We start from the raw sequence: 27432 nt of genomic DNA, 5'->3' as shown, positions 1-27432 counted from the left end.
TCCCCCCCTTCGTGGGGCCGCTGTCTTGTGAGATTCGCGCGCATTCCTGACCTAGCCACTGTCTCGCCACGACATGCCAAACGCCCTCTCCGTGAGCTCGTGCAGCCGGGCTTTAGCTCTGGCAGCTACACCAATGTTTCCTCATGATTAAATTCCTGGTCTGGCAATCATCGCAGCCCTAAATCCTCACCACTCCTCCAGCCTCTCACGTGCCCCCCCCCTCCCCGATCCCCCTTTCCATTCTCTCTTCAATCTTCGGCGCAAACTCTTCCCGTCTGTTGGCTTCCTGTTCTCCTTTGTTTCTGTTTGCCGGGCTTTCTTGTTTTGCTGTACTTTTCCGCTTGATTTGACTCTTGTGGGGACAATTTAACAGATGCTGGACACCGCTGAGAAGGCGCCGAAGCATTGTGAGGGTTCTGGCGACATGTTTCCTGCAGACTCGGGTCAATTTGAGGGTTTCCTGGAGATGTGGAGTGTGAACATAACACGATACTGATGGCCTGCTTTGAGCTTCGAAGGCTAAACGTTTTGAACCCATGGTGCGGCAGCTTGTGGATTCCATCTTTCGTTTTTTTTCGGCGACAGGATAGCCTGGATGGATACACATCCACCTGTCTAACCTGGGTTCGAATCCCGACACAGCTATAAACCGTCACCCCGGTGTTTCGCAGGCAGGGTGATTCGTCAGTGTGTGTGTGTGTGTGTGTGTGTGTGTGTGTGTGTGTGTGTGTGTGTGTGTGTGTGTGTGTGTGTGTGTGTGTGTGTGTGTGTGTGTGTGTGTGCCGTCCCTCGGATGCACGTTAAACTGGGACGTCTGTCGGCGTTAGTTGGTGGACGTTAAAAATTCTACAATATCCTTCATGAAGAGTACGCGAGCCATCGCCGGCACCGTAAACAAATTCCTCATTCCTGCCCTGACCGAGTGCGAGGAAGACGATGGTAAACCACCGAGCATGACTCGTGCCAAGAAACTGCTTCGTCAGCTCTGACAGTCTGAAAGACTATGTTGCAAGTAATAATATTAATGATCACCCATTTCCTCGAGTGTGCAAAGGAACAAAGTTTCACTCGAAGACTATAAAAGACTTTTCACAAAGCAAAGTCCGTTATTGGTTTTTATTAATTTTTTTTTTGCAGCGGTTGTAAGATGGTAACCAAGGTGTACCACATTGATAGGTCATAGATCTACATGTCCGGCGGTGTGTTTTAGTTCACCCGCTGGTTGCGATTGTGCCTGGAGGTATTGGAGTCTGTTCCATCGAAAAAATTCCCCTTCAATGATCAATTTGATGTTTTTAAATTTTCACAGGTTATAGGTTGTAGGTTATGGCCTTGATGGTCAATGCAGGTGGTGAGTTGTGGGTGATTTGGAAATGCTTAATGCCACGATTGACTGGCTTGGTGGTGGATTGCATCGTTGCGTTGCCCTCACTGGCGTGGGATCATTTGCAACGGCTGCTCAGAAACATTGCCCCGAGGTCTGTTCGCCCACTGTCGTGCTGCAATGACCTTCGCAAGGTTGTAGAACCTCCACGTCCCAATGCCGACATCATGAGTGGGGTATGGCTTCTTCAAGTGGAAAAATACCCGAAGGAAGCGGCAAACAAAATCAAAATTTTCAATGATGGTGGCCTTGGCAACGGCTGCTGAGTCACCTTACAGGAACTGCATTTAACTTGATGCACCTCCATGTCATGTGATTTGTACAATGAAGCTGATTATTTAATTATGCTTTTTTCATGTTGCTTTCTCCCCCCCCCCTTCCCATAACATACCCCCTCTGCCCCCTGTGTACCTTAAGATCTGGCCTGGGACGATGCTCTGTATTTTCAGTTAACTTCCAATGCCCCATCAATGACGAGAGATAACAACAAAAGGGACCGGTGGAATTGAGAAAAAGTGTGTTGGGGGTCGCTAACACTGCGAAGTGTCAAAATGCACTCTAACAAAGGCTTTGCAGCAGGTCATGCGTCGGAATGCAGGCAAAGAAGGGATTGGTGCGAGAATGTAGAAGAGGAGCCGTAATGGGGGTGCAAAGGTGAACGGTCGAGTGCAAAGAACCTTGTCGGAAGAAAGGCAGAAAAAGACTCCTTGGCAAGCAACCAAGCGGAGTAATGTGTCCCGATGGTTTAACCCCACATGGATTGTAGTTCCTTTTGGGTGGTGGTTCATGGTGTTCCACTGAATCCCTGTGCTTTCCCATCTCCATTAAGTTGACTCCACATTGTCGCTACCGCATAAAACGAATGATGTCAACACGTTCTTTCTGTGCAGCGGAGAGTCTGGTGCCGGGAAGACGGAGAACACGAAGAAGGTGATTCAGTATCTCGCCTTGATTGCTTCCTCTCATAAGGGCCGCAAAGACCATGGTGCGCCGGTGAGTTTCACTCGTGGCACTTATTGACAGGTGGATAATGGGGAAAGGGTTAACGACGAAGGTTAATTTTATTTATTTATTTTTTTCAATTGGATTGGAGATGGGCACTGGCAGAATAACATTGAAACTGTTTGTTTATTTTTAATTTAATTTAATTTATTTGGGAAAGGAACTGAGGCCTAATGTTACATATGTGAAAAGTTCCAGGTTTGTAACTCTCCAAAAAATGAATGAATCATTCGAACTTTGTCAAATTCCAAGTTTTAATTTTTTCTTAACTTTTTTTTTTTTTTGTTCCTTGGTGAGTTTCCCCTTTCGTCGTGTTTTTACATTTTATATTAAAAATGTATCGTTGAGTTTAACATAATAAATGGAGGTGAGCCTGGTGTTGGCTTTGTGGTTAGAGCGGCTGGCTTGGGATCTTAGGGTCCTGAGTTTGAGCCCTGTTGGCTGCTGAATTAACACCAGGTGGGGTTGACTCAGCTTGTCATCCTTCTGAGGTCGGTCAAATGAGTACCAGTGTACTGGTATTGGGGCACAGCATCAGCGGCATAGCTGCGCCACAACAAAATGATAGCTACCCGGCAGCCAAGCTGCCATATGCAAGAAGGAGAAGAAGAAGAAGAAGAAGAATGGAGGTGATGCCAGCTGCATCCAAAATGAACTAATGCTCTGATGTCGCGTCATTCAAGACCCAGTGTTGTACAAAGTGAGAAGGGGGTCTGTTTATTTAATTATTCGTATGCAGACTGTGGCTGCTTGGCTACATCATTTTCTGGTGGTGCGGCTGTGCCGCTGATGCAATGCCCCCTGTTACCAGCACACTGGTGCTCATTTTGCCGCCCTTGGAAGGATGGCAGGCTGTGTCAACCCGCCTGGTGTTGATTCAATGTGTGACGGGCTTGACCTCAAGACCCTGAGATCATAAGCCACTAACAGGCTCCAGGGGTCTGTAAAACCCGAAAATAAGTGAATGATTTCTGAAACACGATTTCTCTGATTATCCGATTTGAACTTGTGTAAATCTTCGAGCTTTCCTTGACAACTCTCCGTTCTCGCATGGACAAGCTCGATGATATGCGAAACAGTTCCAGAATTTCAAAACTGATATCATTTTATGTGATCATTCTCAAATCTTTCTCGCAAGACATGCGGGCTGACAGGATGGCCGAGAGGTACGCGCACACACACCTCTGAGCCATCTAGCCTGGGTTTGAATCTTGACCCAGTGTTACACAGGCAGGGTGATTCATCGATGTGAGCGCCGTCCCTCGCGCGGACGTGAGTTGGTGAACGTTAACGGTCCTCCGATGTCCTTCGCGAAGAGTAGGTGAGCCATCACTGCAGCACTCTAGGCAAACTTGGAAATCCTGGCCAAACCTACAGGGGGCACTGCATCATTGGCAAAGCCATGCACTCCTCAGCCATTGATGCTATTTACAGTCATGTGCTGCATTTGAAAGAAGACGACAACGAGACGCGTGAGGCCTTTCTCGACATGACTGCTCAATTGAATGTTTAATGCAACTTAATGGTGCATTTCTTTTGTATCAGCGCACCGTACCACCACTACTTCCACTACCACCTTAACAGTCGCAGTGAGTCCCACCTTATTGTATGGTCGGCTGGGGAAAGTGTTTAGCCCAAATCTTTAACCGGCTGACCAGTCCTGACATTTGATTGAAGGTGGCAGAAATTTTGAATATTCATTCAGGGTGTCGGAGATAGCTCGCCGACTCCGTGTAAGCGCACAAAACGTGTTTAATCGGGCGTCTTCATTCTAAATTTTTGTTTGAGGTTCCATTTAAGCAGTTTAGGCGTGCGTGCACATTCTGATAGGTTTCACAAACGGTTCATTGAGGTGAAGGTTATTAGACATGGCGTATGTTGCACCGTTTAACAGTGACGTAGTCATTGCACTTCCTCTCTCTTTTGCCATCTTATGTTTTTGTTTTGCGCACATGTTCATCTCACGAATCCATGTTTGACTAATTTTTTTTTTTAATATGTATTTTTTTTTCCCATTTGCTCTCACAGCCCGAGTCGCCTCGTGCGTTGAAACCCCAGGCAAGGATATAAATTGATTACCATTTCATTGCTTGCGTTGTTACCGGTGTTTTATCATTTCTGTGAAGCTGTTCATGACTCTAACCTTCATCCTTTTTCCACATCGCCGGTGGCTTGGCCTGGGTGATGGATCGTTACGTCCACGGCGCATCTTCTTTCTGCCCATCCTCACTCTCCACACTCATCACCCCCTTCCCTTTGTGTCCCCTCACAGCAAAAAGGCGATATTGCTTTTGTAAGTTTTTTTTTTTTTTTTTTTCCATACTGTCCACGATGCATCGCATGACCACATTGTTTTAACCGCATTTTATTTTTTATATCCCCATTGACATCTTTGTACCTTTTGAATTGCTATGACCTGTTTCGAAGAATCTCGCACAACTTCATAAAATGTTCACTCGAATCTTTTTTTTTTCAAACTCTGGTAAAGCCATTAACATCATTCCCTCATCCATCACATAACTAACCACATCATCCATTTACGGCCTCTTCGCTCGGTGATTACCGCACGTCGACCTCCATTCGATAGCGCATTGTTTGTGTGTTAATAATTTCATTCCATTAGCAGAGTTACCTTTTTTGTGATGTTAGCACAAACACATCAGCAGTCGGTGATACAAACGCCGACGATCATCTGCCCTTCACAAAGTGCCGGCCTGCACCAAATGGCTCCTCTCGACGGTTGGCCAAGAGTGCCAAGAGGCAAATTCCACCGATTTTGACGACATTCTTTTCAATCGTAGAATTTCTTTGTTATTGCAAATCAGAATATTTTCAAGTTGTTTTTTTTTTTTTTTTCCTCCATTGACCTAGTATGGGCATATTTCCTTTTATGGAGTGGATATTCAGGAGCTTTTTGTTGCCTTTGCTGTTCAATATCATGAAGTACTTTACAAATATGAGGGGTGTTAACTCTTCATAATAATGACTCAGTAGTTCAAGAAATGGTAACTTTTTAATTTTAATTTTTTCAATATCCAGTGCCTATAGAAAGTCTACACCCCCCTTTCAAATTTTTCACCTTTCATTACCTTATAGCCTGGAATTAAATTGCATGAAATCACATTTTTTTTCCACCTTTTATTTATATTACACATTGTAACCCACAACATCCGAGTGAAAAACAAATTCTACAAATTTCAGAAAATTAATTAAAGATACAAAACGAGAATATCTTGCTTGGATAAGTGTCCCCCCCTCCCTTATAATAGCAATTGTAATTTAGCTCAGGTGTAACCAATCACCTTCAAAATCACACACCAAGTTAATTGGCCTCCACTTGTGTTAAATTGTAGTGATTCTGATTATTTAATAATAAAATCGGCTGTTCCTGTTGGTTCCCACTGCTGGGTTGTGCATTTCACAGCAAAGACTCAACCATGAGCACCAAGGAGCTTTCAAAAGACCTCCGGAATAAAGTTGTGGAAAGGCACAGATCAGGGGATGGGTATAAAAATAATTTCAAAGGTCTTGAATATCCCTTGGAGCACAGTCAAGACAATCATTAATAAGTAGAAGGTGTATGGGTACCACCAAGACCCTGCCTAGATCAGGCCATCCCTCCAAACTGGATGACCAAGCAAGGAGAAGACTGATCAGAGAGGCCAATGACAACTTTGAAAGAGCTACAGGACATTATGGCAAAGACTGGTCACTGTGTGCATGTGACAACAATGTCCCAAGCACACCACAAGTCTGGCTTGTATGGTCGGGTGGCAAGAAGGAAGCCATTACTTAAAAACGCCCACCTTGAGTCCTGTTTGAAGTGTCCAAAAAAAAAAAACGTTCTGGAGATTCTGAAGCCATGCGGCAAAAAGTTTTTTTATGGTCCCGACGAAACCAAAATGGAACTTTTTGGCCGAAATGCAAAACGATACGTTTGGCGCAAACTCAACACAGCACATCACCCAAACAACACCACCCCTAGTGTGAAACCTGGTGGTGGCAGCATCATGCTATGTGGATGTTTCTCATCAGCAGGGATTGGGGCACTTGTCAGGATGGAAGGAAAATGGATGGAGCAAAATACAGAAAAATCCGAGAGGAAAACCAGCTCCCCTCTGCAAGAAAGCTGAAATTAGGACGGAAGTTCACCTTTCAGCATGACAACGACCGGAAGCACACAGCCAAAACTACACTGGAGTAACTAAGGAACACAAATATAAATGTCATTGAGCGGCCCATTCGGAGCGCTGACCCAAATCCAGTTGAAAATCTGTGGCATGATCTGAAGATTGCTGTCCATCAGCACTCCCCATGTAACTTGATTGAGCTTGAACAGTTTTGTAGAGAAGAATGGGCAAATATTGCCCAATCAAAGTGTGCAAAGTTGGTCGAGAGTCTATAATCCTAACAGGCTCACAGCTGTAATTGCTGTCAAAGGTGCTTCCACCTTGCAATAACTCGGGGGGGGGGGGGCTGGACACTTATCCAATCAAGGTATTCTAGTTTTGTGTCTTTAATCAATTTTCTGAAATTTGTATAATTTGTTTTTCACTTGGAAGTTGTGGGTTATGATGTGTAAATAAAGGTGGAAAAGTCTGATTTCATTCCAGGCTTTCAGGTAACAAAAGGTGAACATTTTGGAAAGGGGGTGTAGACTTTCTGTGTGCACTGCATAAGGAACAAGAATGGCACTCTTCGGGGTCGACCGAAATGCCTTTGCCCACATTATTACATCATTATACACAAGTAATAAAAACATTTTTCAAAATGCAAAAGGATATTGGGATGTTCCTCCAAAAAGTATGTAAACAAGTTAGGGATGGTCACAAGAAATGATCACGTAAAAGCATCCCGACATCGTTCTTTGAATGATGGTTGTCCCTCATAATGCTTTGAATAATAATAATAATAATGTTTTTTAATAATAATAATGCTTTCAACAATAATAATAATGGTTGAATATCAAGGCAGAGCATGAAGCACTATTTCTGCAGCACAACAAACAGAATAACAAAATTGACTAATCAATATTTCCTTGAAAAATCTTTGATTTTGCAAGTAATAATAATAATAATGGTTGAATAATACTAATGCTTTGAATAATTATAATAATGATAATAAGCCAACCTGAACCAGTTTATTTAAAGCTTTTTGCCGTGTGAGTTTTTTTTCTTTTTTCACCAGGATGTAAAATATGATTGTACTTGATGTAATAAATCGTGGACACAACAACCATTTTTATTGAGTGTACCGATTGTGCTGTTTCAATTATATTTTCCACTTGAATACTTCTTTTCCTTTAAGTTCTGGATGTTAGAGTATCCTGTGTCAGAGTGGCAACCTGTCCAAGATTGTGCCCCCCTCGTTAAGGAAAACTGCCCTGGCACTCGTCTGCGTCTGAAGATGTGAAAGGAGTGGTGGTGGTTCTTTTTCTTCTTCGCTTTGTTTTTTTTTTTTTTTTAACTTAGACTTCTTTTGTCCTCTTTGGTGGCTGACATCGATACATATGTTCTGCATTTGATGATTGTTCCTGCCTTGGACTGACCAGAACACCTTCCATGATGTTTTACCTGTTTTGATGTTACCAGTGGTGTGTTGTTTGACTAATGATCATTCTGTTCCACTAGTTAACCAGTCCCCCACGCAGCGGGAGACAGGGTTTTGCAGTCACTTCAGTCTGCATGTCTGTCCGGGCCGGAACGTTTTTACTATTTGGGCTTTTGACATCAAACTTTCAACAAAGCTTGATGATGAGAATATGGAGAAGACAAATTAATAAATTTGGTCAAAATATCAATGGTACCCCGTTTAGTATACGGAGGAAGTCCGAATACAAAGCAGATGGGCTTTTCCTTTTCAGATGCTTTCTCCTTATTATTGCATCACTGTAGTTGTACCGATCGTGTGACTTTGAGCGTTAGTGCAATCGCTGCCAGTGCTCTCTCTGCTCTCAACATTTGAATCGCTGACATTGTAATCCAACTTGGATTTCTTCGTCTCATTCTATGTAAATTGGTGATTATAGGCTCTTATTGATCTGATCAAGCCATTGCTCGGTTTTCTCTTGGTGTCCTCAAGTAATCCAGTTTACGATGCTGATTTTAGAGGTACCCGTCGGACGCGCATTGAAGGCGCCGATTCGACTTGATGAAGGGGAATTTGCAATCGGATTTAAGCCGGATGGAATTTTATTTTGCAAGTTCCAGCACCATGCCTCCGAGTCCTGAAGCTGCAGAAATAGTGCTTCATGCTCTGCCTTGAGTCTTGCCGTTTTGAGGGTATATTTCAAATGAAGTAATCTATCTTTGCTTTCTTTGTCCTGATTGCTTTGAAATCCAAACTATATCTTCCCCTTCCTGTTCGCACTTCAGTCCCTTCCCCTTTCTTCCTGCTAAAAGTCAGTTACACTTGCCACATTTGATCATGCAACCACCTGTCATTCAGACATGACACTCCACTGCGTTGACATTTTGGTTCTTCTGTTTCGTGCTTTTTATTTTGTTTTGATTTTTCACTTGATCCTCTACATCCTCATCAGGGTGAGCTCGAGCGGCAGCTCCTGCAGGCGAACCCCATCCTTGAGGCCTTTGGGAATGCCAAGACTGTGAAGAACGACAACTCCTCGCGCTTCGTAAGTTCCGTGCTGTGTCAGGACAACAGAGTTGTCAGTATTTTGTGAACATGCATTGGATGAATGCAAAGAGCAATCCTCTGAATGTGACAAGCTTCCGATCCAACTTCTCTTGATATCTGATTTTTGTGCAGGGCAAGTTTATTCGAATCAATTTTGATGTGGCTGGCTACATCGTCGGAGCAAACATCGAGACGTGTATCCTTTTATAACACCGTGTTGTTTGTGTGTATTTTTCTCCTTTGATCAACCTCACACTCAACTTTCCATAATGGAGGCTTGGTTCCTTTGATTGTCTTCCATACGCAAGCTCCGTGTCTCTGGTTTCTCCACCTTTACCCTTTGATCCAAGGCAGCAAATAAAGCTTTCTTCTGCCAACTTTTCTGGTGTAGTTTATCTTGCCAGGTCATCCATCGAGCCATTTTGTAATCGGTCCAATAATTATCCATCCATGGGTTTGTGGTGTGAACATTTTAAACTCGTGAGCTGGCTTGCTCGGCATTCCCATCGGAGCGCAAAGCTCACGATACTGGGATCCCTTGGTTCAAATCCCACGTACCGCGTCGATTTATCCATTTTTCTCGTCACGTCCTCGCATTGCGTGTTAAATGTACGTGTCTCGTCGTGTCATTTTCCATCATGCGACATGCACGTTAACATTGTTCGTGAGACTTGGATCACTCTTTAGGAGTAAGTTTGTTTTATGGATGAGTACTCTTTCTGTACAAATAAGTGCAAATTGTTGAGATACTGTGGATGTGAAATTCATCAAATCCTCACCTTTTAAAAATTTAATCAATTAATTAATTTATTTTTGATAGATTCCCTGAACCTTCCTCAACCATAATCCATGATCCGCTTTCAACCCTGTCATTTGATTTTAAATCTTTTACTAGAACCTTCTCTTGGCTTTGCTCAAATGTTACTCGACATGCCGTTGGTGGCAGGGAGAGGACACTTATTGTCTGCTTTTGTAAAGTTTAGAGTCTTGTTTAACGCAAACAAACCATGCACCATGAACTTGTAAGTAACCCACATTACACCGCAGTCTCCACCATTCGTTAATCCTTCACCCTGATGCCGAAAAGACCTTTTGGAGAAATCGAGAGCCATTCGTCAGGCAAAAGATGAGCGAACCTTCCACGTGTTCTACCAACTGCTTGCGGGTGCTGGCGAACACCTCCGCAGTAAGTGGCCCTCACCCGCAAACCAATTGACTGTGTGATGATTGATATAGATTACCACCACCGCTCACTCGTTCATGCACGTCAAATGGCTCGATTGCAGTTCTTTATTTGATGCATTTCGTTTTCTTTTTGTTTTTCATCGCAGCTGATCTTCTGCTCGAGGGGTTCAACAATTACCGCTTCCTCTCGAATGGACATGTGGGAATTCCTGGGCAGCAGGACAAGGATAATTTCCAAGAGACGATGGAGTCCATGAGTATAATGGCCTTCTCACACGAGGAACAGATGGGTAAAAAGAAAAAGTGCACACATTGGAGATGCAAGGACACCGACATTGTAAAACCAAAGTGATTGTGCGATTTCCCAAAGAGACTGCCAAAGCATCTCCACTTTCTGAAAGTACTCTTCACTCGTGTTAGCATTGTCAACCTATGTGGTTTGGGTGCTCACCAAGGGGGTGAAGACAAAGCTGATGACGACAATTTTACAATCGATAAAATCGTGTTTTATTCTCTAATTCTTCTGCTTATTTCAACGCTATTGGGTATGAAGGTTGAATGCGGACGTCGTGTCTATTGTGTAATGTAGGATAGAGACAGGATGTTTGTGAAGGGAGCTTGAAGATTGTTCTTGACAACAAGGTCCAACACAATGCCTCACTTGGGATGTTTATTCCAGCCCATGGATTGTTTTAAAAAAAATTTTTTTTGTCATTGTCGGCTTCAAGCGGAGATGTTTATTTTGCAATCTATTCCAAGTGCTGCGAAGATCAAGCAATTTTGGAGTATTCAAGTCCCAAGTTTTCTTGATTTAATAATTGGCCCATCGTCCGTTTTGGCGAGAGACGTGGTTTGATCCTTCTTATCGGAATCCATTTTCACTTTCACAGCGAGTCTGACCATGATGCGATTCACATTATTTTTTTTTTTTAATAGTTGTATCAATAGGTCGGTAGACTTCGTATGTCGGGAAGGCCCAGACACTCCATTGGCTCGATTCAACATAAATCCTCAAAAACAAAATCTAGGATAAAGGGATGTTCTTCCAAAAAGTGTGTGAACATCGTAGGGATGGGCACGAGCAATGATCATGTGAAACCATCTCTAAATGTTTCGTTGAACAATGGCTGTCCCGACACAAGACACGAACTGTTAACTTCAAACTAGAAAGGCAGCCCTTTAGTATGTTAAAATAAACTCAATTACTACAAAATATTTTATTACTTAACTGCCATTCCTTTTAGGTGTTTGTCTGCATGACCACGTGGGACCATGGACATTCGTCATTTACAATGTCGAGGATGCATATTCTTTGTGAAAATGGGAAATTGACCCTCCCCTTCCTCCCCCCCTCTCCTTTTTCCTTCCATCTTACTAATTGTCTTGAGTTGGAAAGATATGGGTCTTCAGGTCTTGCTGCAGTTCTCATTTCCATCAAATTTCTTGTGATGGGGAGAAGGCGAGCTGCGCTGTCGTTATCGGGGTCGGTTTTGACACCATGATTTTGAATAAGGGTTCACTTTGATTTATTTTGGCGTTTTTTTTTTTTTTAATGACTCAAATAGGTTGCACTTGGAAAATGATTTTGGAAACAGTAAAGAAACAAGAGTTTGCAAGAGAGTGCGTAGTTTTCATGAGTGTGAGGGCACTGATTCCATTAGGACCAGACATGGTGGAGTCGTCGTGAAGAGTGGGATGTGTCCACCTTAATGGGGGGGAAGTTCACGTGATTTAGGAAGATTTCAGTAAAGCTATTGAAGATCATGAGATGTGCGAAGGTTTCAGTGAGGATATTATTGCGAATTCGCGCCCGCCGGCGTGCGGACGGCCACTTAACTCGAATCGCGGCACGTCGCCCACCGGACGGACAATTCTGTCGTCACCCTCTCGGAGCAACGCCGGGAGCTAGTCACGGGTGGGGGTTTAACCTCACCACGATCGTGCCAATTGCCCACTCGCGCAGGATAGGGTTGCTCACCAAATTAGATCTACTTAAGTACCTGTGTGAATGGTCGACCGGGCGATCATACCACGCCACATGCCGACTCTGGACACGAACCGCTTAAGTGGTCCATTCCGTGCTACAGTGATAACCGAGAGGTGTTATCGTCGGCCTCGACGGTTCCGATTAATTACCGGGATGTTGCACCCACTACAAACCCCTTACGTGAAGCAGGATGGAGAGACAATAGAGAAAAGACGAAGCGAAACGGGCACAGTTCAACAAGCAAGCATTTTATTTCCCGGCACACGGGAAGCACGTATATACAGCCATACAGAATCAAAATGCACATAAAGCAAATGTAAGAGTTAAAACCGACTACGCGCACACACGGCAACACTTTTACAGTTTTACTTCACAGACGGCGCCAACACACATTTACACAAAAGCAAAGGAAAGAAGCCACCCTCACAGACAAGGAGGCAGACAGGCCCGTAGACCAAATGTGCGCGTGACCTGGAGGAGCGGCCAGGTCCACGAGACTGGGGGAGGTCTTACCCGCGTCCGAGTGACGGGTTGGCAGGCAAGCCGCAAATGTGGCCGCACCCCTATGCCCCGACTCCGTGCCCCTTGGCGGGTTTCGTTGGCACCATGTTTGGGGTGGGGTGGGAACGGTTCCCCCTTTTGCACTATCTCAGCGCGGGGGAAAGGGGGAATTGTTGATGCCCTGGGGGAGGGGAGTGGCTGGCTGGCTTGGGTCCCGCGACGAGACGAGCGATCCCCCACAACGCAACCTCGTCGCCGACCGCCATCCTTCTTGCCTCGGACCCGAGCTCCCTTGTTTGCAGTTCCACCGCGCACAGTCAACTCTGCCAACGCAACGCTCCTTGTCCCCAAGAGCAACCTCTCGACGACACTCTCCAAGCAACTCCAAAACCCAAACCTACTCTCGATTCGCCTTGCGCTCGCCTTTTTATAGGCGGCAGGAGCAGCCAATATACGAATTTTAGGATCAGAACGCGATTGGAGGCGGGGCCACGCCACCCCCCCCCCGGTCAGCCATTGGTCGGGCAAAAATGGGCGTGAACCTCTCCTGATCCTAAAATTTGCATATACGGACTTCACATACACATGCTTGGAGGCAGGGCCAAGCCGCACCGCGCTCGCCAATTGGACGGAGGAGAAGTGGGCGTGAAGCGTTTCTGATCTGAATTTTCCCCTCGGAAAGGCCGCCATTCGCGCTCGCGGCTCGGTGCGTTCGGCACCAATCGCCGAACGGACCCGAGACAGCCCGACGTTCAGTGTTCACAGGTGGTGCTGGAATGGCCGTAGAAGCGATGATGTGGGATGAATTAGTGAAGGTAAAGGCGAAGGTGGTGGAGGGTCTTCTGTGGTGGAGGGTTGGCGTTGTGGTAGTTGTCTGCGGGTTGGAGCGTGGTTGTAGTTGGTGACGATGGCTGGCGTGGTGGTTAAGGTGGTTGTTGTGTGATGGCGGTTGAGACATTGTTGGTTCAAAATAACGACAGAAAAGAAAAAATGGCTAACTCAAAGCGTCGCAGCCCGGATGAATCACATAAAATCCCTCTATACAACGGCTTTGGGCTAACTACACATGTACCTAAGAAGATATCTCACCTGAGGGCCCTTTATGGTGTAATGCGAATTTCCAACAGCCGTAACAATATTGAAGACCATGAGATGTGGGAAGATTTCACTAAAGATATTGAAGACCATGAGATGTGCGAAGGTTTCAGTTAGGATATTGAAGATCACCTGATGTGGGAAGGTTTTAGTGAGGATTTTTTCTGTTAAAAGTTGCTCGATGTGTTGGGCCTGGCAATCCACTTGAAGAGTGACATTTGGGTGGCATTGCCTGTGCTGTAAAGGTTTGAAGGTTCTGCTAAAAGAAGAAAACTCTTTTCATGTCGAAGATGTTGATTAAATATTTTGGGATGCATTTTAACAGGCTTGGCGACTGTTAAGAATATAAAGCACAATCAATGTTGTACCAGAATGGACATATTGTTTTTGCTTATTCCTGGAAGTCACAGTAATATAGTTTCCATTTTGAAATTACTTTTGGCTCACATGAGCCATGCCTTACTCGAGGTCCTGGCCACCGACGAATTTTGATTTCGCATCTGGTTCCCTCTCACTTTGGTCCTGCCCGTTGCTAAAGTTGCTGGAAGCAAGTCGACCCGAAGGTGTGGTTTGAAAGTTGGTGGCAGGTTGCTTTGATTGAGCAAACTGCTTCCTCGCCCTCCCATCCCCCACTCCCACTCCTCCCGTGACTTCGAAATACGTGCTGAACTTGGCATTGGATGTCGTGCCAGGTACAAAGTTTGTTGTTGTTTTTTCCAGCCGAGCTGCTGGGAATTGATTTGCTGATTTAATAATTAATCATTTAAGCTTCATTTGTTCCAGGTGCGTCATTTGCCGGTAGAACTTCCACTCACAACGTGGTTTCAAAACCAAATAGCACCAAGATGTATCACAAATTGGGTGTTCATTGTAATATGAACTGCTGTTTATGAATGGATACAGCTCGGTTCAGTTTTTTTTCAACGACTAAGGGTATCATGCCTGTGGTGTTAACTGTCCCCACGCCTGTTTCACCGTTCCACAGCGATGCTGAGAGTCGTCTCTTCGGTGCTGCAGTTCGGAAACATCGTCTTTAAGAAGGAGCGTAACAGCGACCAGGCGTCGATGCCTGATAATACCGGTATGTGTCGTGGTGATTGTGATTGGAATGTTTCCTCTGATGTTTCCCGACCACCAGGAACACGTTTGTTTCATTTCAGCCTCATCCTTGTTACCTCCGCCACCGTAGGTTGACCGAGGAGGTGATGTTTTCAACCCTGTCTGTCTGTGTGTCTGTGAGCAGCGTATCTCAAAAGTTGTGGATGGATTTGGACGACACTTGGTGGACAGGTTGGCCGTCTGACAACGACGAATTGATTCCATTTTTTTTGTGAAGATCCAGACATGAGAGTGTTAAAATTTTTACCTCTGCGACTGATGGTGGATGGAGATTGTTTTCACCCCTCTCTGTTTGTCTGTTTGTCTGTGAGCAGAATATCTCAAAAAGTTATTGACGGATTCAGACGAAACTCGGTGGACAGGTTGGCCTGGCCGTGTGAGGACGACGAATTGATTAGATTTTGGTGAATATCCGGATCTAATTAAAAAGAAATTGCTTTGTTAATTTTGCTCAAGTGATTCTTCATCATTGAGCGATAGGGCCAAAATCGATATATAGCACGACATCTCAAAAAGTTTTGTTTGGGTTTCGACAAAACTTTGTGGACAGATTGGCTGTGTGCCAAGAAGCCGATTCGATTTTGGTTCAGGTCTGGAAGCAGATCCGGCCTATCGGTGGGATACAAAACGTAAACTGTTCGGCCTGGCGGAGGTATGCGCTCCACCGAGTCGGTCTCGTTCCCTCGTGACGTTGATATTTCAGTGCTTTGAAACAGTTGGTGTTTTTTTTTTAATTTAATTTTAATTATTTTAATGTAATTGTGATTACGACATCCAGCCTATGGTTATAAACTTAAGTGTGGTTTGCTTCAATCTTGAGCAGTACCGATTGGCGTGCTTGGTCTGTGTCGGTTTGCCACCCCACCAGCTGCTCAGAAGGTGTCTCATTTGCTGGGTATAGCCGTGACGGACTTTACCCGCGCCATTTTGATGCCACGCATCAAGGTCGGCAGAGATTACGTGCAGAAGGCTCAAAACAAGGAGCAGGTGAGAGACTATCAATGGGGGGTACCTGAGATCAGATGTCCATTGGTGAATTCCCCCCTCCCCGAGTTTGTTCATGCGTGTGGATAAATGGAAATTCAAGTTTGCAGTTTGTGTGTTGTGCAAAATCTTTACTCACCAAGGCGGCCCACAACCTTGAGAATGTAAATCGGCATATGTTGCAGTTCATTGGGATGACCATTGTGAAGTCTCATCGCGGTATGATCTGCCTTTGTGTGCCTCCTCAAGGCTGACTTTGCGGTGGAGGCCTTGGCCAAAGCGACCTATGAACGCCTCTTCCGTTGGCTGGTGCAACGTATCAACAAGGCTCTGGATCGCACCAAGCGACAAGGGGCTTCATTCATCGGCATCCTCGATATTGCTGGCTTTGAGATCTTTCAGGTTTGTGTGTGAGGCCATATTGGCATTGTTTGCTTGTTTGTCATGATTGCCTGCTTGTGTTGTGACTGCTGCAGACTGCATTGCCAGCTTGTCCCCTTCCCATTCTCCACCACTCCAGCTCAACTCATTTGAGCAGCTCTGCATCAACTTCACGAATGAGAAGCTTCAGCAGTTGTTCAACCACACCATGTTCATCCTTGAGCAGGAAGAGTATCAGCGGGAAGGCATCGAGTGGAACTTCATCGATTTTGGCCTCGATCTCCAGCCATGCATCGATCTCATTGAACGTTCGGTGAGCTGTGGGATTGGGGGGGGGGGTATGTTCGGAGGGAATTGGATCTGAGATGCAATTGTGCCGAGCTCTTATTAACATCTTTACATAATTTTGAGGAAATTTATCTCTCACACCACCATTCTTCGAAGTTAAATCGTCATTGACGGGTAAGCCGAAGCTCATTTCTTCCAAAGTTATTTACTTGCAAAAGTAAAGTTTGTAAATGGTTTCTGGGTCCATTTCCTGCAGTCAAACCCACCAGGCATCTTATCCCTGCTGGATGAAGAGTGCTGGTTCCCCAAGGCCACAGACAAGTCATTTGTCGAGAAAGTGTCGCAAGAGCTTGGGACTCACGTCAAGTTCCAGAAGGCTCATCAGCTGAAAGACAAGGCTGACTTCTCTATTATGCACTATGCTGGAAAGGTATGTCCAACATCCGACATCAAGCTGTCTCGGTGTAGATTTCAGCAAAATGTGAAAGATTGTCGGTGGTGGGAGGTGGGGGGGGGGGCTTGGGGTTGGGTGTTGTGAGCTGCAGATAATTCTATTTGGGGAAAAATTCTGCTGTTTCTAAACTAAAACGAACAGATGGTCGTATTTTATTCATGTTGCCATTGTGAAGATATGATAACTCGAAACACCCGATCCCCATGGGAGCGGCAAGGGGGTGGTCAACTTTTATTTGGTGTTGTCCAACCTGTGGGAGTTTGGTTCTTTTATTTATTTATTTATTTATTTTTTTGTGGGGGGGGGGATTAACATCCAGTTTTCAAGTTGTGCTGTGCAGCGGTGCAGGAGTGCAATAACGCGTGTGATGATAATTCCTCACTTGAACAAAAATCTCAGTTGGAGGTGCCCATCTCGACTTCGTCGAATGTTCTCATGTCCACCCAGAATCCAACCACTAAGTTTGAACTTATTTCGTCCAGCAGTTTCGGAGTTCGTATGTAAATACGTGTTGGTACTGATTCACCTCCGGGAGGGGTCGCGAGGGGAGTTCTTGGACCCACTTCCTGGCCGACAACCTTGAAGCCGACAAACCTCAGCAAACTCTGCGGCGCGGCAGGTTGTTAAGCAACCACAGATGCCGTCTGAGATGCTTTAATTAGGTTTGGTCCAGTGTCCAAATGGTGAATGCATGTAGTGCTTCGAGGAAAGCGTGACGTGCGAGTCAGTAAGCCAGGCCTGAAAAGACGGGGGCTTTTTGTTGATGCTTTGAACATTGAAAGGGAACAAATTAGATTTGGGGGGGGGGAGCAAGAGACGGATGCTGTAAATCGGTGTGTATGTGCCGAAGCGTCGGGAATTATCCGTGGGCTCGTTCCCTGCTCGAACCTCGCTCGTGCGCACACACACGCTCCACCGGTCCTCCGGTTACCTTCTTGCTTGTCTCGGATTCCAGATCTTCTCAAATGTCCGAATTTATAAAGCCCAAGGAGAGTTGTGGCTCGTGGACTGAGCAACCCCCTTCCTGTGCTCCCAAATACTGCCTCGGTGTTCCAGAGGTCTGTCTCGCTGTCGTTGGAATCCATCAGAGCCGTCTCCTTATTGGCCCACCCTGTATTTATGGGCGCCGATCATTGGTTTTGCGCCCAGCTTCTGCAGCGTTGCAGTCGATGAGCGAGGGGGCGTCGGCGGTTGGGGCTATGATAACGACGTATGATAACTGTTGTTGTTCAGGTTTTTCTGCATAATCTCGACACCAAGTGTCCATCATCTTTTTTGAGGTAAAGAAGTTTTTACCGAGTGTTGCTTTAATACTACAATGGTGGCAGGTGACTGCTAATTGGAAACTCCTTTTACTGTTGAGCTTCATGGAGTCACTGCGACAGGTGAAGGCACTGGGTTATTTTTGCATTGCGGTTTCGTAGAGCGCTTGTTGCTCCAACGTTGACCCGTTTGATCCTGGCATTCATTTCCACGGTCAAGATGTGCAGCGTGCATCACATGTTTGTCATCATGCCTGTTTCGTTAAGTTCAAGCAACACATTGAGGACTGGCTTGTCCAATGCTCTTGGTATTACCGGTTATCGAACTGTACTCGGCCTGTGAGCACACGAGTTCTTGTGAATGTTTTGGTGCGACGTGCAACTTGAGGGAGTGCACGCTTGTCCCAACAACAGGTTGATTACAAAGCTGACAAATGGCTGTTGAAGAACATGGATCCCCTGAATGACAACGTTTCATCGCTCCTCCACCAGTCTTCAGACAAGTTTGTGGCCGAGCTTTGGAAGGATGGTAAGTCTGTGTAAATTGAAGAGATTGCACTACCAATTGTATATGGTGTAGGTAAATTATCTATCTCATCTTGTTGTCTTTGCAAGCTGTGTTTGAGCTCTTTCATTTGCTTTTTTTCATATAAACACACACACACACACACACACACACACACACACACACACACACACACACACACACACACACACACACACACACACACACACACACACCTGCAAAATTGGAGCAACAGGAATGACGAAGAACATGACAAGGATCCTACGAGCCATCCTTGGGGACGTCACCACAAATGAACTACCACAGTTGGAGGCTGTCCAGGGCTCGGTGACGATCCTGAAAAGATCTCTGAGAACAAGAAAACTCACATCCTTCACAACAAGAAAAGTCACAACAAGAAGAAAACTTTATCCACGAATCACGATCCTTCACCAAAACGAAGGTGGACACTTCGATGTCCTGGGAGGATTCAGTTGCACCTTCTGAAACCCGAATTGTGGAGATGACGCTCAACATTCTTCCGCTCCAATCAGTTAATCTGACCACATGCTTGTCAAAGTAGATATCTAACTGGCTGTTATTGGAGAACCACCTCAGTACTGATGAGTCTGGCACTTCACTCAAGCCAACCAACAGGGTCTTCAAACGGCCATCAAACTTCTAGACTGGTCTCCCATCTCTAATTTCTCCAACTTCAACTCATCCTGGATAATTTGTTCAAAGAAAGTTGCTCTCTCTCTCCCTCATGCACAGATTTATCCCATCTCATCCTCAGTTGTCCTACCCTTCCTCCCGCCCATGTTACACTGATGCTTGTGGCGAGGCAGTTGTCCTGAAACAAATTGCCTTTGCCTCATGGAAAGCTACTCCAACTGAAGGCAATCTCAGTTCCTTCCATAAAGCTCGGAACAAGTGTGTATCTACCCTCAGGAGAGCCAGAAAACAACATCTTTCTCATCTCAGGTCTGAACTCTCAAACCTCTCTCCCTCCTCCAAATCCTGGTGGCGTCTAATCAAATCTGTTTCTGGTGTATGTTCCTCCTCCATCCCCTCCCTTACCTCAAATGGCTGCACAGCTAATACCGCACGTGAAAAGGCTGAATGCCTAAACTCGGTGTTTGCTTCCACATCTTGTGTCCCAAACCCATCACTTTTTGTACCCACCTTACCCGGTCACACCCAGCTGTCCCTGGACTCTGTGTCCTTTTCTCCTGGCAAGGTGGAGAGCTTGCTGTCAAACCTCGACTCAGATTCTGCAACCGGTCCAGACGGCATCAGCCCACGTGTCCTAAAGACCTGCTCCTCTGGTCTTGCTCACCCTCTCTCTGTTCTATTCACCCTCTCATTTGCCCAAGGTCATCTGCCATCTGCTTGGAAATCAGCAAACATTACTACTCTGCATAAAAAAGGTGCAAAAACAGATTCCTGCAACACCAGACCAATCAGCCTTCTCCCAATCATCAGCAAGGTTATGGAATCCATCATCGCTTCAGACATGAAATCCTTCCTCTTCTCCAATGACTTGATTTCCGATCATCAATTTGGTTTTAGACAAGGTCACTCTACCCTGGGCACACTGCTTCTGCTTTCCCAACAATGGTTGGAGGTCCTCAATGACTCCACCCTCTGCCGTACCATCTGTCATTGTTCTGATAAGCAAGCGGCAGCCTCTGCACTCTCTGAAGACCTGGATAAAATCACAAGATGGTCAAACACGTGGAACATGTCTTGCAATCCTGACAAATCTCACACTCTCACTATGTCTCTCCGAAAGGACTGTCTGGACTCCCCCCCTCCCCTTCTATGTTCTCAACAATCCCATTGAAGAAATCCTTTCATTCAAGCTTCTGGGTCTCACTATCTGCCATGATCTTTCCTGGGAAAGCCACATCTCCAAGCTGGCTTCCAAAGCCAGTCGCCGACTGGGCATCCTCCGTCATAAAGTCCTTCTTCGGCACACCTGAGCTCCTGACCACATACAAAGCTTTCATCCACAGCCTGATGCAGTGCTGCTCTCCCCTCTGGGCTGGTGCTCCTGCCTCTCACCTAACTCGACATCATGCTGTGGAAACTATAAGCCATTTGGGATCATTGGTATCTCCCTCCTGTGATGAAGCTGAGCCTTTGGGTCTCTCACTCTCTCACAGGGTTTTGGGAGGTCGTTCAGTGGTCTCTGTCTTCTACCGTCTCCTCTCCAGCCTTGCCCCCCCCCACTCTGTCTGTGATCTGTCCCCCCTCTATTTCCGCAGGGCGCTGAAGGTCCGCCGAAAACCCCCTTCTGGTAAAACTGCCAAAATCAAGAATTACTGCTCACGTTCGTTCACTCTTTCATTCCTCTTGTTTTTTTCCTGACTCTGGATGAATCTTCAGTCCGAGTCTTCAGGTCCTTGGTACTTCCAGTCTTGCTCTATGGGTGCGAGACTTGGACTCTGACCAAGGATCTGAGACGGAGACTTAATTCCTTTGGTACCAGGTCTCTTCGGAGAATCCTTGGCTATCGCTGGTCGGATTTTGTGTCCAACGAGCGGTTGCTGAGAGAGACTCGGATGAGATTTGTTACCTGCATAGTCCGTGAGCGTCAGTTGCGGCTGTATGGACATGTGGCTCGTTTTCCTGACGCTGATCCTGCTCACCAGATTATCTCAGCGAGGGAGTCTCATGAGTGGAGGAGGCCAGTGGGCCGACCACGTGCCTCGTGGTTGCAGCAGGTTGACCATCATCTCAAGGAGATGGGGATGGGCCTGGCATCTGCCTGGGGGATGGCCAGACGGAGGCCCCTGGAGTACCGGCGGAAAGTGGACGCAGCGACGCGCTGTTCTGGCACATGCTCCCATACCTGACCTGACCTGACCTGGATGAAACTCCCACACTCTCTTCAATCCCAAGTCACCCTCCAGGTCTTCAAAACAGCCGTTCACCACCATCTCGTATCTTTCCCCATCCAAAACCTCGATCTTTTCTACCACCGTCAATCCACCACAAACCCATCTCCTTCAAATTCCTTGTTTTCCTTCCTGAAAGTCCCTGCGGTACTATCTTGTTTACCCTGTGTACCTCATCCCTCTCCCTTCCACAGATCTCCTGTTGTTTTTTGTTCTCCACTATTTTGTGCTTCCCTCTCCCATCCATCTTGTCTCCTGCCTTGTTATATGTTCTGCGTGTTGGCTTTTACATGAGCCTCGACTTGGTACACAAAAAAAAAACCACACATACAGTTGCTTGGGACGGATCAGGACATCACAAAATGAAAAGAACAGTGGAAATATGTGTGGGGATGTTTGGTGGGACCGGCCAATGCACCAACAGCTGGGTGGAGGGATGACATAGAAGGATACCTGAAGTAAGAAAGGACATTGGGAAGGAGGAGGGTGAGGAGGACACGGGATCAACAATCTGGATACGGGCACAAACTCTCGATCAGAGACGTGGAAGGAAAAATGGTGAAGAAGCAGAAATGAAACAACAACCACCACCAACCAAAAAAAAAAAAACCAAGAGGTTGAGGAAGCCTGGGGAGACTTGATAACCCAGATAGTTGGAGTTGGGGTTTGGGTTTGGGTTGGGGGTGAGTTGATGGAAAAGGGGCAGGAGGATGAATTGAATCGATGTTGTAAAAGTATTTTTCATTTACAAAGTGAAATTGTCAGCAGAGCTTGTGTGATGCGTGCGGCCAAAGACCTGTTCGAGTCTCAGATTGATATTGAACCATTCATTTAATACGTGTGTACCGGTGGTAGAAGTTTTGATCTCCAAGCACCTTCCTTTTTTCCTTTCCTACCATACCATACTCCAAATACCATGATTGCTTTCTGACTGTCCTCCTCGCAATTGTTTTGTAATCTCATATTTTACCTATTATCGCCATCTTCCAACCCTTCGTGTACGTATTGAATCGATACTTCCTAAATTATAACTCGGTAGTTGAGACAACCTCCCCTCTCTCCCCGATCAACTGGTTCCGCTTCTCGGACGACGCCTGCTCGTGGTAAATGCATTTGATAAACTTGATTGCCTTCTGCACACAGTTGACCGTATTGTTGGTTTGGATCAAGTTGCGGGCATGGAGTCTGCATTTGGTTCTTCGTACAAGACCCGCAAGGGTATGTTTCGCACTGTGGGACAGCTGTACAAGGAGCAGCTTACTAAACTGATGGCCACACTCAGAAATACCAACCCAAACTTTGTGCGCTGCATCATTCCAAACCATGAGAAACGGGTGAGTCCGATTGGACGTGTTGGTTTGTTACGTTTTGTAAAGCTTTCCTATACTAGTAACAAGTTAGAACTTTGAAACATAGGGGTGATACCCCTGGGTGATCACCTGGTAGCGGCTGGATAAGATAACCAGGGAACCACCGGGAGGCTTGGATGACCCACAAAATATGTAACGGGGAAGAAAGTAAATACCTCCGTTGTGGATTATTTTTTTGTTTTCATGCTGTGAACAAACTTTGGTACATCACGGGTGATTAAGGTTGTGGTCAAGTTTCATCGGAATTGTGTTTTAGTTTCTGAGAACAAAGCAAATACATATTTTGGAGACCACCCCCCCCCACTCCCCTTATACCTCCTTAGACCCCGATTTTTCTAATGTCATGAACAATCTTTGGTGCATCACGGGTGCCGTGGGTTTTCCTTCCCTTTGGTGTACGGATGTTGTTTGTGCTGCCGAACCCAGCTCGTCCTCTAACGACTGCAATCGAAGGTTTGCACTTTCCGAGTCTGAACAGTCGTACTGGTCGGCTATCAATCAATAGGATCATTGTCTGTCAGTTGGGATCTGTGACTTCTGAGTGGCGTTGCAGTGATCACATCAACACCGTAACGTTTTCGAAACTTGTATTTCAAATAAACACATACAATGTATGTAATGGTGAACTTCTTCATTTGACGATGTCCAACTCCGATTCCTGTGTTGAGTTGTTCCCGCCCAGTGTCGCTGTCCTACTGGCTCAACTCGTGCATGTTCACCTCGTCCACCAGGGCCGTTGAACGATTGAGCCTTGTCGTGGTGTTCCCTCTTGTACGCTGGCCCGTCCACGATGATTCAAGACCTCGAAGGAATTCTTTCCTGAAACGCAATATTAATGAGTTTTAATCGACCTGATTATAATCTGCTCCACGCGTTAACCGATCTGGACATTTACACCTTGTTCACACATCAGAGTTAAATCCAGCACGAGGACGATCGAAACGCATCTCGTCATGCGTCACCCGTCTCCCTCCACCTGCCTCTCGCAGGTTTACATAGTATCACAGAACAATCCCGTGCCTTTGAGCAAATACGATTCTCGTCCACACTGGAAGTTTCGTCTGAACGTTCCAGCATCTTCATGAATCTCACCAGACAGTTTACAGGACAATTCTGCCATGTACAGTCAGAATTTTGTACCCCACATAGCACAGCATCTAGCTTTTAACTGACAACGGGTGATTGTGACGTTTCTGAGAAGAAAATGAATCCCTATTTTGGGGGGCAACCCCCACCATCACCACCATCCCTGAGATCTAATTTTTTTTTTAATGGTGTGAACAAACTTTGGTACATCACGGGTGATTGTTGCGGTCAAGTTTCATTGAAATTGTGTGTGCAGTTTCAGAGAAGAAGGTGAAAGTATTTTAGGACTGAAAGACGGACGGACAATGCACCGTCCCATAAGTTCCTTGGAACTTCGTTCCAGGTGAACGACAAACGATGTTTGAATCCTGTTACGTGCAAGGTGGTTGTGTTGGTAAGAAGGATCCATACCTGGAGTGTGCGAAGAACAACTTGGTCCATGTGCTCGAGTAGGCTCGATTTACACTTGTATTTGGGATCTGTCAGAGATGAGTTGTATGTAATTGGTAAAAATAACCTCCACCACCATCCACTGGAAGCTTTGGACGTTCAATCTGTCACAACCTGTCATGGGGTAGGCCAAATTGGCTTGTAAGGCAGGCTGATGCCTCATTGTTCTCCGCAAGGCCAAATCCATTTTGAGGAGCTGATAGCTCACTGCGGTGTATGCCTTCATCCGTAGTATCGGTTTCATCCAACCCTGCACTCACCGAATCTGGGCTGGCTTAGCTACATCCTATCATGATACCCGGGGGGGGGGGGTGTTGGGTTCAGGGCACTCCATTTTTTTGACATACTTCTGCAGGATGCTGCATCCCATCGTCTGATTCTCACCCACCGCAGGCAGGTTGGAGGACTCTTGTTTTTCTCTTGCATCATTCCCGGCCTTGCTGCACCTGCCCTCTCATCCCTCACCACCTCCAGTTTGCACACTTTCCTCTAGATTCCCACACCTGGTTACTTTCCCCAATTCCAAGTTGAATTGCCATCTTTATTGCTTCATCCCTCTATGATTTTGTCTGCACATCTGTCATCTTGTTCCCCTTCTCCAGTGCTGCCCATTGTCGACCTCATGCTTTCTCTCATACCCACTCCTCCGTTCAACTTTTGCGGACCCCAAAGTCCTGCCCCACCCCCCAACCAATTTTTTTTTTTTAATGTCACTCGTGTGATGTCTTTTTCCGTGTTCCTGTTTCTTATTTCTGAAGTCTATCCTTTCGGAGGGCTGCAAGCCTGGAAGTTCCTGACGATACATTTTGCTTTTTGTGCAAGAAACCTTTCTGATGCTATCCGAACAAGGTGGTTTGTTTGGTCCCCCTGACAAATCGAGTCGATAGTTCTTCAAAAGCAATTTGTGTTGTGAAATAAATAAATGATTATTTAGCTGTGGATGTTTTTTTTTATTTTATTTTATCTGTTTAAAATTATTATTATTTTTTTATCCATGTGAAGCTACTCGGTTTGAAACTCAACCTTCTCCGATAGGTCTTTGAGTTGAAGTGGAATAATTTTATTTCCATGAAATTTGTTCTCTGTACTTGATATCGATATGTTATTATCAGATACCACGTTTCAGTTTGTTTTGAAACACCATTGCAACCACGCCACTCTCACCCCTCCTGAAACGTATGATCTTTTGCTAGGCCGGCAAGCTTGAACCACATCTCGTGCTCGATCAGCTGAGATGCAACGGTGTGCTCGAAGGCATCAGGATCTGTCGTCAAGGATTTCCCAACCGCATTGTGTTCCAGGAGTTTAGGCAGAGGTCTGTGAATTCTGCCCCCTTTTCCATTTCCTTGATCGAATCGATTCTCTCTAATGGTACATCCTCTACCTCCTCTTGTGTAAATGGTGAAGCAAAATAATGAATCCATTCTAAAAATGACTTTCAAGAAGTTTTTGTTGTTCTTGGTTATCGTGTTTCCTTTTTTTTTTTTTTTTCTTTCCTCTGGGTGATTGATTGCACCGTTTGCTTTGCAGGTATGAAATCCTGACACCAAATGCCATCCCCAAAGGTTTCATGGATGGGAAACAGGCCTGCGAGCGCATGGTGAGCTCAGGCTACCAAGGATAACCAACCACTATTATGGATATTTTATAAATACGATTGGTGCTTTTACTTTGTCATGTTCTGTGATTTAGTAAGAAAACTTTGCTTTTAGTTCTTGTCACCCTTACTGTCAACATTGCCCTCCCCCCCCCCCCCCGCTGCTTGTAGATTAACGCCTTGGAGCTGGACGCCAACCTCTATCGCATCGGGCAGAGCAAGATCTTCTTCCGCGCTGGTGTGCTAGCTCACCTTGAGGAGGAGCGAGACCTTAAGATTACAGACATCATCATTGCTTTCCAAGCTTTCTGCCGAGGATACCTCGCCCGCAAGTAGGGCCCTCGGAGTTTTGATGAGTCGTGTCGATCGTCTCTCTGGAATAATGTTTTCAAACTACTTGCACACAAGTGGTGTAACTCCAAGGTTGAGACTGCAGTTGTGATGACATGAGAATTGGAGTTTGCAATTCCTGCATACAATTTGATCAGGTTGAAATGATGATTTTAGATCAAAATAAGTTTAGTCTTGAGGTTCAGATACAGTGTACACTGCAGAAAAACACTGAAGCCGCAGGACATCTTTTCTCATCATTGATTTATATGGTGTCACACAGGGCATTCGCACGAAGGCAGCAGCAGCTTGGTGCACTCAAGGTTATCCAAAGGAACTGTGCGGCCTACCTCAAGTTGCGCAACTGGCAGTGGTGGAGGCTTTTTACAAAGGTACGATGTGATGTGATCTTTACAATATGATGTTTTACTGGTGGAAACATTTTCATGAAAATGTGTGAATGATTTGCAGTTGTCGTGTCATTGGGCCTGGTCGCTCGTACGTAATTTCGACAAATTGTTCAACCTCACGGCAGAAGTCATTGTATCCTAAATTAACTCTTGTGTGTTTGTCTTGCATATTTGTGCAGGTTAAGCCCTTGCTACAGGTTAGTCGGCAAGATGGCGAGCTCCAGGAGAAGCAGAATGAGCTGCAGAAAGTGCAGGAACGTCAACAGAAGGCAGAGGCTGACCTCAAGGAGATTCAAACCAAGCACAATGAGGTGACTGTTGTGTCGCTTGCAAGATCTAAGTGCTTCTGACATGTTTGTTCTTCATGAAAGCTTTGAGACGTGGAAATGTTTTGGACAGAACGCAGATGCTGCAGGCAAGATGTTTCCGAGTTGATAAGGTGACCTCTTCAATGTTGTTCTCTTGTGTTTTTATTTTATTTTATTTTTTTTATTTTATTTTAT

The 27432-nt window shown here is 45.6% G+C and overlaps 1 protein-coding gene across 3 annotated transcripts in view; it reads left to right on the top strand.

Annotated features, from left to right (window-relative positions):
• Window positions 1–27432, top strand: part of LOC147020907 (myosin-10-like) — a 70499-nt gene that overhangs the window by 24673 nt on the left and 18394 nt on the right. For 2 of the 3 annotated variants that reach the window (XM_085890559.1, XM_085890558.1), the window contains exons 5-23: window positions 2275–2377; window positions 4415–4444; window positions 4659–4679; window positions 8928–9020; window positions 9155–9218; window positions 10110–10208; window positions 10354–10497; window positions 14776–14871; window positions 15778–15896; window positions 16143–16295; window positions 16414–16587; window positions 16819–16992; window positions 18693–18807; window positions 22830–23020; window positions 25786–25907; window positions 26123–26192; window positions 26361–26521; window positions 26803–26911; window positions 27109–27240. In XM_085890559.1, coding sequence (XP_085746685.1) covers window positions 2275–2377; window positions 4415–4444; window positions 4659–4679; window positions 8928–9020; window positions 9155–9218; window positions 10110–10208; window positions 10354–10497; window positions 14776–14871; window positions 15778–15896; window positions 16143–16295; window positions 16414–16587; window positions 16819–16992; window positions 18693–18807; window positions 22830–23020; window positions 25786–25907; window positions 26123–26192; window positions 26361–26521; window positions 26803–26911; window positions 27109–27240 — 2170 coding nt within the window. The remainder of the gene's footprint in view (window positions 1–2274; window positions 2378–4414; window positions 4445–4658; window positions 4680–8927; window positions 9021–9154; window positions 9219–10109; window positions 10209–10353; window positions 10498–14775; window positions 14872–15777; window positions 15897–16142; window positions 16296–16413; window positions 16588–16818; window positions 16993–18692; window positions 18808–22829; window positions 23021–25785; window positions 25908–26122; window positions 26193–26360; window positions 26522–26802; window positions 26912–27108; window positions 27241–27432) is intronic. The other variant, XM_085890560.1, reaches the window with a different exon arrangement.

The sequence above is a fragment of the Eptatretus burgeri genome, chromosome 8, assembly GCF_056783735.1.
Source record: "Eptatretus burgeri isolate ZD-2024b chromosome 8, Ebu_testis_v1, whole genome shotgun sequence".
NCBI classification, from domain to species: domain Eukaryota; kingdom Metazoa; phylum Chordata; class Myxini; order Myxiniformes; family Myxinidae; genus Eptatretus; species Eptatretus burgeri.
This window is presented reverse-complemented; position numbering and strand designations above follow the sequence as displayed.